Source organism: Barbus barbus (assembly GCF_936440315.1).
Source record: "Barbus barbus genome assembly, chromosome: 14".
NCBI lineage: Eukaryota > Metazoa > Chordata > Actinopteri > Cypriniformes > Cyprinidae > Barbus > Barbus barbus.
Genome location: NC_136742.1, coordinates 5,864,745 through 5,880,549, shown reverse-complemented (window position 1 = coordinate 5,880,549; position 15,805 = coordinate 5,864,745). Strand labels below are relative to the sequence as shown.

Genomic DNA, 15,805 nt, shown 5'->3' with positions numbered 1-15,805 from the left:
TCACACACACAATACAAAGATTGCTTACCTTACAGGCATGGCTAAAAACAATAAAAACCAATAAACAATCAATAATAGTAAGTCAATAAGTTATCTATGGTTCTTTATAGAATTTAGAAGCAGAATGGCAGCAGGTACGAAAGAGTGTTTATATCTATTAGTTCTAAATTTTGGGAGTTTAAAGCGTAATCCCGATGGCAACATCTGACATTCAGCCTGTAAGCGATGAGAACTATCTGACAGGATAGATTCAACCCTTCTTAACATCTGCTTCTGATAAAGTTCCTCCAGACCTTTCTGCTTAGAACCTGTGATGCAGCTGCTCACCTTAATCTCGAAAGGGAGTTTTTTTGTTTTACAGTAATGGACCCATACCAGCAGATTAAGGAGAAGGTAACAACCGACTCAACAAAGGACCTATAGAAAAGGGTCAACAGAGTCTTGTCCACATTAAACTTTGCCAGCTTCCTCAGGCAATACAGGCGCTGCTGGCCTCTCTTGCAAAGCAAACTGGTATTAGACTCGAAACACAACTTATCATCAATAATAGATCCTAAGTACTTATACTCTGTAACAACCTCTATTTCCTGACCATTTATACTAGATTTTTCAATGTTAGTGACATTGCGCCTGAAATCAATACACATGTCCTTGGTCTTAGAGGCATTCAGCTCAAGAAAGGCATCCTGACACCATGTTACAAAATGATCAATGACCGGACCATGTGAAGTTTCTTCGTTGAGTGTCTAGCACTTTTAAAATTTAACCTCTACCCTCCTCTCTTCTGACCTTTGGGTGGCTCACCCACGCCACCTTGTGGCCATTCTCAGTAGGTTGGTTTTCCTTGGTTAGCCTGTCATTTCATTTGAAAAACTTATGCCAATTCTCACTTTGTTTGTTTTATTTGATTTATTATCATAACTTTTCATTTTTATTTGGTTCATCATCATAACTTTGATTCTTCTCTTTTTTTTGTATTGATTTTTTTTTATATATATATTATTATTTTTTTTATATATATTTTGGTTATTCTCATTCTGTATTATTCAGGCTTCTTTCTCTTTTGCCTTAACCACTCACTTGTTTAAATTTAGTTCAAACAGTGTGTGAATTTAAATTTAAAATTAATCTCTGTATTCTAGACATTTGTGTGCACCATTTGGGTAGCACTCCCTCTAGTGCTAAGTTGGTGAAGTGACGGTTGCCTCTACAGCAGATCACAGTGAGCGGCCACGGGATCCCGACTGGATCACCTCGATCCATCACTAAGCCTAGCCCATAGAATACTGACCCATCCAGCTAGCGAAACCCCAAAATCAGGTTTCTCCTCAACCTTTAAGGTAATTGGCCTGCTCCTGCTATCCCAGCAAGGCCAACTCACTAGATGTTACGACCCAGCAGCGCCCTCTACCCTGTAGACCCCGCCATAACCTCTAACAGCAGTGAAAGGCTTAAACCTGCTCTCTACCCTATCTCGCTCGCTGTGTTTTGATTTATTTGTTTGCTTGTTTTTATTTTGTTCTGTTTTGCTTGCATAGAGACCGAACCTTTGAGAATCATCAGGGAAGGCCGAGTAAGAGCTTGACGACCCAAGCTACCAAAGTCTTTAGATGATCACGCTGTCAACAATCTTTTGTTAGATCCTTTCCGGTGCCCCCACAACAATCAGACACACCTTGCCATTCACGGCTGAGATAACAGGTGCCGGGTCTACCCTCCGTTAACTGTTTGTATCCACCAAACAGACCGCGCATAGAGCATAAAATTACTATAATTGCAGCCTGCTAACGCTATAAGGACTTGCATTGGCCTTTTGTGCTGTCCCTCCCTCTCTCTCTCCCTCTCTCTCTTACCAGTGAGCCAACATGTCTCGATCATCCAGCCCTGATGTCCACTGGGATCGACTAGAGACCTGGCTGAGTGCCCTGACTAGTACCCTTCTTCCTGGAGCCGCCGAGGACCTGCAGAACCTGAGCCGGGAACAGCTTGACGACAACCTGAGTGCTTTCATGGCCCACGATCCGACACAGGACTACAGCCACAAAGAGCTGGCCAAGATCGTCGGGTCACTGGCCCATAACCTCCTCGGCCAGGCAAAGCTAAGTGAAGCATCTTCCACCGGGAACAGGAAACAGCAGCGCTGAAGCTCCAGGCTGAGGAAGCTCAGAGAAACTGGGTGCTCGCTCAAAGTCAACTGGACCAGCTAGTGTCGGAGACTCATCACCAGCACAGGACGGCGGATGACAAGGACCCAGAGCTGTAGGAGGAAGTAGAGAGACTCCAAAAAGCCTTGACTGATCTCCGTGTAGATACAGCACGCCGAGGGCAGCAGGAAAAGTATGCCAGAGAGGAGCTGAGCGAAAAATTCCAGCAAGCTGAGGCTCTCCTGATGAGAGCAGAGACTGTACTTAAAGAAAGAGAACCCAGGGCCAAAGCCTGTGAGGGCCATCTGCAAAGTGCCCGGGCTGAAGTCAGTGCCCTGGCTCAACAAAGAGACTATTTAAAAGAAGAACTTGACGCAGTTCACCGAGAGCTTAAACATGTATATAGAATGCAAAGTGACTCTGAAAGGAAAATGCACACCACAGAATTCCCCTTAACCAGTAGACTGATACCTGCTACTCAAGAATTCTCAGTTCGAAAGGGGGGGTGGGAGCCAGAGAGATATTCCCCAGGTGGAGAGAGCGGTTGCGGTGCACCTGTGCCCGCAAAACGCCGCCACCTGGAGGAATCGTCCGCGTCTCCCGTCCAAAGCCTGTAAGCTGACGGCCGCACTTGCCGCCAAGGCTTACAGCGCTGCGGGCCAGGCCGCCTCTGCCCTGCATGCCATGGCCATCCTGCAAGTTCACCAGGCCAAGGCACTGAAACAAATGCACGAGGGTATTCCCGACCCGGGGTTGATGCAGGAGCTGCGCACGGCGACTGACTTCACTCTCCGGGCGACGAAAGTCACGGCGCGGTCCCTCGGGAAGGCGATGTCCACGTTAGTGGTCCAAGAGCGCCATCTCTGGCTCAATCTGGCCGAGATGAAGGACGTCGACAAAGTACGCTTTCTCGACGCCTCCATCTCCCAGACGGGGCTATTTGGCGACACTGTCGAGGGTTTTGCCCAGCAATTCTCGGCAGTACAAAAGCAGACGGAGGCAATTCAGCACATCCTCCCTAAACGGCGGGATGCTCCAGCTGCCACCGCTGGCCCAAGGGCCAGGCCCCAGTCTGCTGGTCGCCGTGGGCGCCCTCCTGCGTCCTCCAGAGCTGCTCCGCCCCGTGCTGAGTCGTCACCTAGGCCGGTGCGTCGAGCCTCTCGCAGGAGTGCGGCGCCCCCTGCGCCTCAGCCGGCCGCCAAGTCCTCCAGGAAGACGACAAAGCGGCCCTGATGCGCACAACCCGGAGACTTCACCTGCCAGCATCCCAGAACCCCCAGCAGCAGCAAGGGGGTGGGAGCCTTTCCAAAGGCTGTCTTCTAGTCACGGTGTGTCACCTAAAGAATTGGATAAGCTGGCAAGAAACATTCCTACTTTCACTCCAGATCCTGCAGGAGGCCACGATGTGCCTATTTAAAAGACATTGAATTCCACTTGCAAACTGTTGCCAATGTTACCACCCAAGACAGACTCTATCTGCTCAATCACATCCAGCCGTGACGTGCAAAGTTTTCTAGACCGACAGCCAGAAATGGTCAAAGTGGATTACCAGCAACTGCAGCAGGCTCTGATCAAGGAGTTTCTCTATCTCAGCTGACTGTTGAACCACCAGAGCCACTGACATCCAGCACCACACCTCCAGCCAGGACCCCAAAGTACCCGAAAGTGCGGTTTTGGTGGTCTGCCTCCCTGACGAGCAACACGAAACCAGCTCTGACTGCTTGCCAGTCACCACACAAGCCCTAGTGCCAAGACTCCTGGGGAACCTGATCGAAAGGGGGGTGGCCAAAAAACTATACTTGGCCATCACATTGGAAAATGAGGTGAGACTGGGAGCCCTCGTGGACACTGGAGCTGACCTCACTCTAATGTCAAGCCAACTTTTTGACAGACATCAGATTGAAGCCAAAAGACAGAATCGAACTCTTAAATATCAGAGATGTGTGCTGAATGTGCAATCCTACAGCCAAAATGAGGTCCAACTTGAACAGGTAGCTCCAAATCACCTGACCATCGGCCCTATGAGCTTAGTGCACCCTGTGTACATTTCTCCATTGGACACGCATCCTAAATGCAGGTGCAGGTGTTCTCTGTCTAAATGATCATCCATGCCCACCACAACACTTCAAACTGGGCCCACAATCATCACAATATGCCGAGATAGCAGCTATTCTCATAACCCTGCAAACAGCATCATCCCATAACATCAGAGAACTGCTAATCTGCGGAGACTCCAACTTTGCTAGACTTGGCTTCACATGCCATCTTCCAGTCTGGAAGCAAAATGGTTTCAAAACAGCAAACAACAAACCAGTTAAACACCAACACCTGTTCTAGGCATGCGACGTCATCACAAGTGAACATGATATGATTGTCTACTGGAAGAAATTGAAAGTACACTCGAAGCAACCTGGTCCAGACAAGGACCTCAACGACCAAACGGATACCCTAGCCAAAGCAGGTGCACTAAATGGAGAGTTGTGGTCTCCACCAACCCACCCGCCCACCCTTAATGCCATAACCCGCAGCAAACATACTCAACCCACCACAATGCCCACCACACAGCCGCATACGCTGGCTCCTCAAATCTCCACTAATGACATTGCTGACATGCAAGCCTCTGACTCCTCCATACAGACTATTCTTCACCACTTCTCTGGCCCCTCCAACCACCCTATCACACCTGCTCAGCTTGCTGATGCTCCAACCCTCAAAGGACTACTCAACGTAAAACCCCTGCTGCATGTGATGGACAACATTCTATGGTATGTCCCTGATGACCTCACTGCGCCAAGGCTTGTGGTGCCACAGTGCCAAAGGGGGGGGGGGGGGGGGGGGGGGGGGGTGTTGTTGATGTATGCCCACGATGCACCATGTGCGGGACACCATGGCACAAGAGCCACTTATGAGACACTAAAACAAGTGGCATACTGGCCTGGCATGCAGCAAGGTGTGGCAGAGTATGTAAAAGGATGCCTTGTCTGCTGCCAATTCCAACCAGCAAACCCAAACCACAGAGCCCCACTGCAGCGCAGAGGAGTCACATTTCCTTGGTCAGACCTCCAAATTGACTGGGTCGGACCCCTGCCTAGATCAACAAGAGGCAACAAGTATTTCCTCACAGTCGTATGTCAGGTAGAATGCCTCCCAGCACCCAATGACACTGTACAAACTACAGCATACCTCCTGATGAATCACATATTCTCCAGGTTCGGGCTGCCGCTGAGAGTCCACTCAGACAGGGGCACCCACTTCACAGAATTGACTATCTGTTCTCTCCATCGGACTTCAAACACATTCCAAGAGATCTAAATGACCCTCGGTACTAGGCCTGGCTGACCAGTGGAATACCTCCACGAGTACAACACACACACACACAACACACACGCATAGAGATATTTCCTTTACTTAGACCATAATTATTCAGTTACAAAGGTATCTGGTATAAGCATGTGTTGTTTGTGTGTTTCCTTATATTAGCCTAGTGACCACTCATTATTTGTATTAGTAAGCTGTAAACACTAATTTTCAAGAGTATGAATGGATCTCTGGTTTAATATATGTTAGATCATAAGATTTTTACTGTACTGTGGAAAGAATTACACCGATTGAGCGGAACAGTCATAAAACATGCAAATGAGGTTTAAGTGAGACAAAGAAACACTTTCCCATTGAAACTATGTGCCTTGCTATTGGTCAAACTGACCAAACGTGGGGGTTACTGGATCCAGATAAAACTTCTCCCACACCCAAAGGTATCTTTACCTTCGGTGCCCTAGAGACACCGTGGAAACCTCGCGACTCCCCTTTCGGGGGGAGTCCGAGCTCCTGGCAGCTTTGAGCTCAGTAACTTTGGCGATTTAACTTCGGACCAAGCAACCCGTGGCGGGAATGACGAAGCTTTCACTCCTAAAGAAATTCATCAAGAATTAAGAAACACATTATACATGCACCTGGACACTTTACTCAGCATCAACAAACCAGTGCAAGTAACCGCTTGTTAACCATTTAGACGTGCTTCTAGGCTTCGACCCCTTTTGATTAAGGTGATGTAAGTCTTTGATGGTTCTCCTCCCTCTCTCTCTCTCTTGCGCGCGAGCACGTGCTCTCTCTCTCTCCATGCCTTCCTTGTGTTGGCATCTATGTTTAATGTGTGGATGTTTGTGTTTAGTTCAATGTTGCATGTACCCCTGTAGTGTAGTTTAATAAACATTCATATGTATTCACACTTGGATGTCTGTGTCTGCAGCTCACAGAACGAGGCCACTTTAACGTTCCGTTTTTTTTTTACATGCTAATGAGCAATGTATTAAGAAGGAAATTATTTTTCGTGACCAGAGAAATAATTTTCCTTAGAGTCAATAGATGATTGAAACTGTCCGTACTGCGGACAAACAAATCATTTTATTGTCTTATTAATGCTACAGTTAATTCCTGAAGATGAATATATAATTGATAACAACCCGTTATGATAAATTATGTTCATCTCACTTTGAGCTAATTTGGTACAAACAAATCGGACTGTGGTCAGCATGCTAAGAAAATACGTGTCTTCTAACCAGAAGGACTGGGATGTGAAACTTCCCCTGGTGCTTATGGCCAACAGAGCAACTCCACATGAGTCAACAGGTGTGCCTCCCTTCGAATTACTAACAGGCCATCAAATGACATTGCCCTTGCACCTGCTGTACCAGCCAGGAGACTCCAACCTTGTCACCTCCTACACGACTCACCAATACCTTGAGGAACTACACCGGCATTTGAGAACCACATTTGCTTTTGCCCAACAACGACTCCAAAAGAGTGCAGAAGGCCAGAAAGCATACTACGACCGGAAGGCATCACACAAAGAACTGGATGTGGGTGACAGGGTCTGGTACTACCGATACACACAGCCACCTCAGGCAACCTCTCATCGGCTATCAAAGAATTTTCTGCCACAGTGGACGGGACCGCATGAAATTGTGGACAAACTCTATTCTGTCGCATACTGGATCAAGCTGAGCTGGGGACAGAAAGAACCAGTTTTCAAATGGGTCCATCGTAACCAGATCAAGAGACATGTGGCTGCTGGCAGGGAAAGACAGGGGGGGGCTAGTGCTAACTAGGCCTTGCAATAGTTCTCAAACAAAGACTGTCCTGAACAGACAAGAACTTCCCTCACTGATCCACTGCCTTTCTCCTCCTTCTCTGAACCAGGATGCTGCTGTGGTTCTCCATCCTATGCCTCCAGCTAACCAGAGGACAGCCACAGCCTGACATCACATCTCCAGGTCCAGCATCAGGCATTGTACTGAGGGACCAACCTGGAATTCTCATTACCAACTGCAGGACTCAACCCCAAAAGGTGTATGTCCGACTTGACCCCTGAAACGTCTACAGGACACATCATCCCCATGCAGCTGCACACTACAGTTGGGAAAGTGCCCGATGGACTGAAAATATCCTCGCTCACGTAGAAGCTGATATCAAACACATGCTCACCCAGTTGCAGAAGATGACTGTCACCCAAGCAGAGCTAACCAGACATCACCAGCGCAACAAACGATTCCTGGGGGCCTTGCTCGGAGCTGCTGCTGCTGTTGGAACCCTGTTCAACCTGGGAGTGACCAGCGTCAACTCCGTGAGCCTATCTACCCTGAGGAAACATGTAAGGGAGATCCAGACTTGAGATTCCCCAGCTGAGAGAACAACTCACACTACAGGCCCAAACCCTGTAGTGGTTCTGAACACTCACAGTGTCCTGCTGAACCAAACTGTGAACTCCGTGAAACAGTTATTCTCTGTTATACAGAATGATGTTGCCCAAACCCAACTGGTCACCAAACTAATGTCTGACATGCTCCGTGAGGTGAGCTCCTCCATTGATAGTTTAGCTATAGGTGGAATTCCCCCATATCTGGTGCCCCTGAGCCTAGTACAAACTGTGTTATCCTCTGCTACTGCTCATCCACCTGACTCTCTCCAAGCCCACCTCGCCTACTCCCTGGGGGGCTCCATCCTGCTACATGTATACCCCGAGCAGAGCGAGATGGCATTTCTTCTGAATCTACCTATCATTGAATCCGACAATATTTACAGACTCAAAGACATTGTTAATGTTGGATTTTGGCAAGGGAACACTCGCATCAAGATACACACCGCAGATGTGATGACCTACCACGACAGTTGTACCTAGCCTCAAACCTGTGCATGTGTACCCTGACCAAAGACATTCACTATCTCTGCCCCCAGCAAGCCCTTCCTCCGAGACAGCACTGAAGGAATCTGCGGGTTACAACCCATGCAAAGAGAGACACTCTGCCCTGCTGAGGCCAAGCCTCGTGCACAAGTCACAGAAATACAAGCAGAGATTGTGGGAAATCAGTGGCTCGTCAACACACCTATCCGTGCTGCCACACTGACCTATGACCAGCATGACACTTCCACCCGTGTTAGCCTGCCCAACCAGAGTATGTGGATTCAGGTGCCCAAAGGTGCCATCCTCCACCTTGGGGACCTGGCGCTGTACCACCTTCCAAGTGAGAAGTACCAATCCGAGGTAGAAATTCCAGACTTCTTCAAGAATCACAGTCTCACCCTGGAACCTGAATTGGAACTGAGCATTGAGAAAAGGGGGTCACAGATGATTGGCATCACCCCAATCGACACCACCCTCCAAGCACTGTCTCGGCTGCCTGTACAGGCTAACTTTCCCGTTGCCTGATCCTGGACCGCCACCGACACGGCACTTTGCTTTGCCACAGCAATTGGGTACACCCTGACTCTCGGCCTTGCCTTTGTCCTGTTTAACAGAGTCAATGGGGTGCAAAGGTCCATGAACAGGTGCACAGCTGCCCTTCCTCGAACCTTCAAACGGAACCATCAGAAAAGAGGGACCCAGGCAGAGACAATGCTGAACCTGACTAAGGTTAACACCAAAGCTGAGGATCCGAAGGCTGAGGAAAATTAGAAACCACCTGCAACTGGCCTTCCTGTTCCACCTGCCATTTAACCATCAGGATCCACCTGCCATCTAACCTTCATGATCCACCTGCCATCTAACCATCATGATCCATTGTTGTCTGATGATGTCTCCATCCAGAACATCTTCAGCCAAAAAGGGGGATTTTGTAGCGTCTGCGTAAGCTCGCTGATGGTTGATTACACTTGGTTTTAAGAGACCCTTTTAGCCTTTTGACATCTGCATATAAATTACTGACCTGGCCTCACCATTTACATTTATATGGGTGCTAAATTGCCAATGGTCTTTCCCCACTATCAAAAGACACTAAGCAGGTCACCTCTCTGGTCTCCCTATCAAACTTCAAACACATTCCGAAAAGGAGTGAATGACCCCCCTGTGCCAGGAACCAACGGCCTGACTAGACCAGTGGTCTCCACAATTTCAAATATACATCACACACACACACACAAAGACATTTGCTTTATTTAGGCCATAATTAAGCAGTTATAAATGTATCTGGTATATGCATGTGTTGTATGTATAATCCCCTATTATATTAACCTAGTTACAACCCTTTACTTGTATTAGTTAGACTCTAAACGCCTATATTCAAGTGTGTGAGTGTATCTCTGCTTTAATATCTTCTATAGGTTACTTTCTTGGTATCAAAATTATCTTCTTTTCATTCCTCGAACAATGGGGTACACTATGTGGTCGTGAAATGCATCATACAATTGTTACTATGTTTTGAAGTAAAACTGCACCAACTCTCCAGGCCGGCAATAAAAATGCAAATGGGATACAAACGAAGACAAAGAAAGTTTCTCCCGCTAAAAATTCATGCCTCTGATTGGCCACTCCACCCAAAAAGTGGGTGCGGCTACAAACTATCAAAAGTTCTGAACTCAGACTAATCGGTGCTCAAAACTCTTCTTCTTGAGAAGGACCCGCTCCCAAACTCTCCTCTCGAGTTAACCTTCTGGTAGTTTTAGCTTCAAGTAACTTTGTGGACTTGCCATGAAAATTCCTATCTTCAGAAGAACCAGAGGAAAATCTTCCTAAAGAAATCAACAAGAACCTTTTGTCTACCGCATCAAGACTCTCATTCAGCTTCAAAACCAATGCAAGTAACCGTTTACAACTGTTTAGATGCGTGTTTAAGTTTGAACCCCTTTTTAAGGTGAATTGTGATTCTCTGATGATTCTCATTTGGTCTATCATTAATTGATCTGAGATACTGCCATTCTTTTGCTCTTCTCTCTCTTTTCCTTACTTTCCTTCATTATATAAGTATACATAAATATACATATATATACATATATATGTTTTGCTTAGTTTAGTTGTTAGCTATATTTTCATTTATTAAATCCCTTATATTCACAATTGATTGTCTCTGTGTTCTGCTCACGATTCAAAGTCACTGAATGCTGCTCCTTGCTACATGCTAAACTACTGCTAGCACTGTATAAGTAGGAAGGCTATTGTTTAAAGGCTAACTCTTTCCTAGAGTTGATAAATAATTATATTATCTGCTCTGTGAACGGACAGATCAAGTAATTGTAATATTGATTCTGCTACAGTCAATTCTAAGATCTAATCTAAATATTTATTAATTATAACCAGTTGTAATAATAAATAAATATTAATATTATAATTAATAATAAATATTCCCTTTTAAGCTAATTTGCTACAGTAATTTGAGTAAAGAATGTGATTTTCAGATCCTAGCACTTCTGTCTAGTTTAGTTTCAGTTCATTGTCGGTGTTCAGACATTCATGCTCCACGTTTTGTCTTCCGTTGAGTGTTCATTCCTTCACCATGAGCTTTTGCCTCATGTTTTTGTCGAGCACCTGGCCTCTTTTTTTTTTTTTTTATCGGCCAGGCATTCTTGTGTTGTCATGTTCATTGTAGCACATGGCTGCATACTTTCATGTTGTCTTGTTTTGTTTGAACATGCAGCTCGTTAGTGTTCTCATTGGATGTTCTTGTGTTGTCATGCTTTGTGGGAACACATGGCTTTTTTGTTGTGTTTGTTTCTATGTGCCATATGTTCTCCTGTCTATTGTCTTAACCTTTACCTTCACATCCAGCTCTTTTTTGAGGGCATGGTATTTGCGGAGGAGCTTAGCATGATTTTCCTCCCTGGTGCTCAGCTGCTCCGTCAGTTTATCACATTCCGTCTTCATTTTGTCCAGCTTCAGCTGCAGAGCTCTCCTCAGCTCACTATCAGCCACTGCCTCCGACTACACAAGCAAAGAAACACTATTATCACATGGTTTTCTTAATTTCTTCTTAGAAATAATGGTAGATTTCTAAGATCCCTTTGGGCATAATCTTGCTCTCTGGTAAAAACCTGCTAAGATTACCCAAAAGAGGCCATGAACAACACAACAGGTTTAAATATTCAAGCCTACAGCAAGCTTCAGCCAAAATGCAACCCCTTGCATAAAGCAGGGCATCTAAAAATTGCTCTGTCTAAGCTATGGACAGCACCATAGGTCTGTTGTTAACCTAGAATGGAGAACACCCTTGTGGCAATTTATGTGGAAATAAGAGCAATTCAAAATATAGTTCACCAAAAAAAAAAACGTATACTCATACTTGTGTTGTTCCAAGCTCAATTTTTTTCCATTGGAAAAATATTCAGTGCTTCAAATGAGCAAAAAAAAAAAAAAAAAAGCATGCTTGCTGTTTTCAATCAGCTTTTGAATATATGAAAGATTTATACTGCCTCTGTACCTCATTTGAAAAGTATGTTTTTTGGGGTTTATTTTATTTTAATTATTTACTTTTTAGTAGTAGTAGTAGTAGTAGTATTATAAAGATAGATTTAGCTGTCCATTGGGAAACCAAATATGAAATTTTATGCATTTCATTTATGCATTTGTTTGTTTGTTTGTTTGTTTATCCTGGACAAGCAGACGATTAATGTCAAGCCCTGCACAGAAAAAAAATAACACCTTTACAGATTTGAAAGGACATAACGGTTAGTAAATAATGACATAATTTTAATTTGGGGTAATCTATTCCTCTAATCATGTATAGAGAGGTTCTGAAATTAATATTCTAACCTTAAGCTCCCTGACAAGAGCCTCCAGCTCTTCTCGCTCTCGTTGATATAATCTCAGCATGTCTTGTACATCTCTGTCCTGTTGGGCTTTTCCTTCTTGCTGAGTCATTTGGAGGTGGCTTAGCTCCTTCTGATGCACCTGCCTCTCCAGTTCCAGCTGTCTTCCAAAAGAAGAGCTCTCGTCCTGAGCCACAGTGAGCTGTTTTTCTAGATCCTTCTTGGAGCTTTCCATCTCAGCAAGTCTGGCAACTAGGTCAGCTCTTGCAGCGGTCAGGTTCTTGACTGAGCCCTGGAGATCCAATAGAGATCTCTGCTCCTCCTCTTTCATATGCTCCTGAAATTCCATACGCTTCTGTAGCCTGACGTTCTCCTCTCTCATACGGACCTGTAAGGAGATCTGCTTCTGTGCCTCCTCTTCCAGGCCTCTCAAGGTTTCCCGAGCCTCTTGGAGCTCTAGTTCTAAAGTGATAAGCTGTGAACGAGTTTCAGTAAGATCCACATTACAGCGGCGTACATCCTCTTCACGCTGAGCAAGACGTCCAAGAGCATCAGCCAGCTGTTGGCGTGCACCCTCCAGCTGCTGGGTAAGAATGCCTTCTCTCTCTTTGCTCTGAAGGACAGAACAGATTAAATACACATGAAAAAGCAAGATATAATGCCAGGTAAAATCTTTAACAAATGCAGATCTTTAACAGATCTGTTCGTACACTTATATCTGTTTATGACAACTGTTTTACAGGTACATCTAAACAAATTTGAATATCATGAAAAAGGTCCATATTTTTTGGCACTCATTTCAGAAAGTGAAACCCATATATTATATAGATTCATTAAACATAGAGTGAAATATTTATTTCTTGAAATTTTGATGATTATGGCTTACAGATAATGAAAACCAAAAATTCAGTGTCTCAGAAAATTTGAATATTACATAAGATCAATAAAAAAAGGATATTTTAAACAGAAATGTCAGGCTTCTGAAAAGTATGTTGCCAAAGGCAAGGCATCACTATTATTATCTCACATACTTATTATTATTATTATTAACCCTTTATCGGGCGAAGAACCATATTTGGTAACTTAATCGACCATTCATAATGGCGTTTACACATCTCTCCGTGAGCTCCTAAAAGCGCATGGATTTCTCCCAGCCAATCAACGGATGTCAGTCTACGTCACAGATAGTAACGCCATGACATCTGACCAATCAGGAGTTGCCCGGGCCATTACAAACTTCAGTGTCATTCTGGAATTTCAGAAAAGCGGATCTACGCTCCAACCTACTCAGACACAAACATTAATACCAGCGAAACGAACAATGGTAAGTTAATGAAACTTACACATTATGTGGTTGAATAGTTGTGTTACGTGCTGAGATCGATGTTATTTGTGTAGGATGTCTAGAAATTAGTGAACGTTGGACATAAAAAATTGTGTGATCATATTTGATCATACGCCCCATTTTGAGGTCAAATGTGGTCTGTAAGGTCCACCTGTGCCTCAATGCTGTATTTATATTTTAAATACAGGTATATATGCTTTTTGGAAAAAAAATGACCATAGACTGGCGAGGAACCATATATGCAGAGCTGGGTAGATTACTTACAAATTGTAATCCGTTACTGATTCCAGATTACATGACAAAAATTGTAGTCAGTAACGTAATCTGTTACATTACACATTTTAGGTAATATAATCAGATTACTTTGAGATTACTTTTGATTTAACTCGTTTATCACATTGATTTAAATAGCATTATCTTGTACCATAATGATGTAAAAAATGCAAAGAGTAAGAAAACTTGTTCCATTCATTGTAATTTCAAGTGCATTAAACATTATATTACAGTTTCCCAAACTAGGGTTCGTAAAGGAACTGCAGATGGCTTGTGAGTTTAATGAAAAGCTGACAATTAATTAAAACATAAAAAAATTAAATTTAAATAAATAATTTTAAAACAAACTCCCTTTTTTTATTACATTTTTTTTTTTTTTTTTTTTTTACTCCCTTTCGAGGAAAGTCTCTTCACTTGGCGGCCATATTTGCAACGCCTCCAGTCAGCTCATACAAGACAATCTTAATGAACAGGGGAATCCTGAAATCTCAAAAACTGCTCTCTGAACTCACATTATGTCAAATCAGCAACAAAAACGTACCAGGTTACGTATGTAACCCAGGTTCCCTGAAGGGAACGAGAGCTACGTCCGAAGACGCTATGGGAACGCCATCAGCGTAACCGGCGCTCTGAATATTATTTACAACCAGTCTAATGGATGGGCGAGGCGTCACGGGCGGGGTGACGTCACGACCAGGAAGTATATAAGCACGTGCGGCGGAGCCCGCGTCAGCTTCAAGTCATGAAGCAAGCGCTGGCAGGGATGCCAGAAGTGTGGCTCGGGACGTAGCTCTCGTTCCCTTCAGGGAACCTGGGTTACATACGTAACCTGGTACGTTCCCTTCCAGGAACTTCGAGCTACGTCCGAAGACGCTATGGGAACGCAATACCAACGCCGCCAGACTGACAAGTCCCTGCCTGGTATCAGGCTGAAAGGACGGAGGAGCCTGGAGTGGCTCTGATGTCGAGGTTGTAAAACCTGGCGAAAGTCAGGGGCGTGGACCACCCAGCAGCGTTGCAGATGTCTTGCATGGAGACACCTGCCCAGAAGGCCTTGGAGGCCGCCACACCTCGGGTCGAGTGTGCTCTTACTCCCAACGGCGGGGGAAGGTCAGAGGTCTCGTACGCCAGATTGATGGCATCCACTATCCACCTGCTAAGAGTGGGCTTCGAAGCTGGAAGACCCCTCTTAGGCGGACCAAAGCACACGAGCAATTGGTCCGTCTTTCTCCACAGGGCAGCTCTGTGGATGTATGCGTCCAGTGCTCGCACTGGACACACACAGTTGTGCCTTTCCTGGTCGGGCTCCCTGAAGGGAGGAGGACAAAAGGCCTGGAGTACGACCGGCTGTGGTACGACCGTCAGAACCTTCGGTATGTACCCCGCACGGGGGTAGAGGAAGACTTTCGCCGAACCGGGCGCAAGGTCGATATGCGAAGGGGCCACAGATAGGGCCTGGAGGTCACTCACCCTCCTCAGAGAGGTGATAGCCAGCAGAAAGACGGTCTTGATCGTGAGGAGTCTATCAGTTATCTCCCCGAGAGGCTCGAAGGGTGCTCTGCCCAGAGCCTCTAGTACCACAGCCAGGTCCCACGTGGGGACACGGGGTCGTACAGGTGGCCTCAGCCTCAGCGCACCGCGGAGGAAACGTGTAACCAGGGGGTGTCTGCCCACTGACTGGCCACCGATAAGGGCGTGGTACGACGAGATAGCTGCCACGTAGACCTTAATAGTGGAGTGGGTTAACCCTGCGGAGAAGCGGGCCTGCAGGAACTCCAGAACTGCGCGGATCGGGCAGTTGACTGGGTCGAGCTGGCGGTCCCCGCACCATGAAGTGAAGAGTTTCCACTTCAAGGCGTACAGTTTCCTCGTAGAGGGAGCTCTGGATTGGAGGATGGTCTCGACAACCTCGGTTGACAGACCGGAAGCTATGAATTGTGCCCCCTCAGGGGCCACACCCACAGCCTCCAGCACTCTGGGCGGGGGTGCACAAGGGTGCCCCCGGCCTGTGAGAGGAGATCGCTCCTGA

The 15,805-nt window shown here is 45.8% G+C and overlaps 1 protein-coding gene across 4 annotated transcripts in view; it reads right to left on the bottom strand.

Annotated features, from left to right (window-relative positions):
• The window catches only part of LOC306880133 (centrosomal protein of 128 kDa-like), a 120,363-nt gene that overhangs the window by 54,202 nt on the left and 50,356 nt on the right, over positions 1-15,805 (bottom strand). For all 4 annotated transcript variants that reach the window (XM_079433459.1, XM_079433458.1, XM_079433457.1 and 1 more), the window contains 2 exons: positions 12,163-12,771; positions 11,170-11,334 (listed from right to left, as the gene is read on the bottom strand). In XM_079433459.1, the coding sequence (XP_079289585.1) occupies positions 11,170-11,334; positions 12,163-12,771 (774 nt within the window). The remainder of the gene's footprint in view (positions 1-11,169; positions 11,335-12,162; positions 12,772-15,805) is intronic.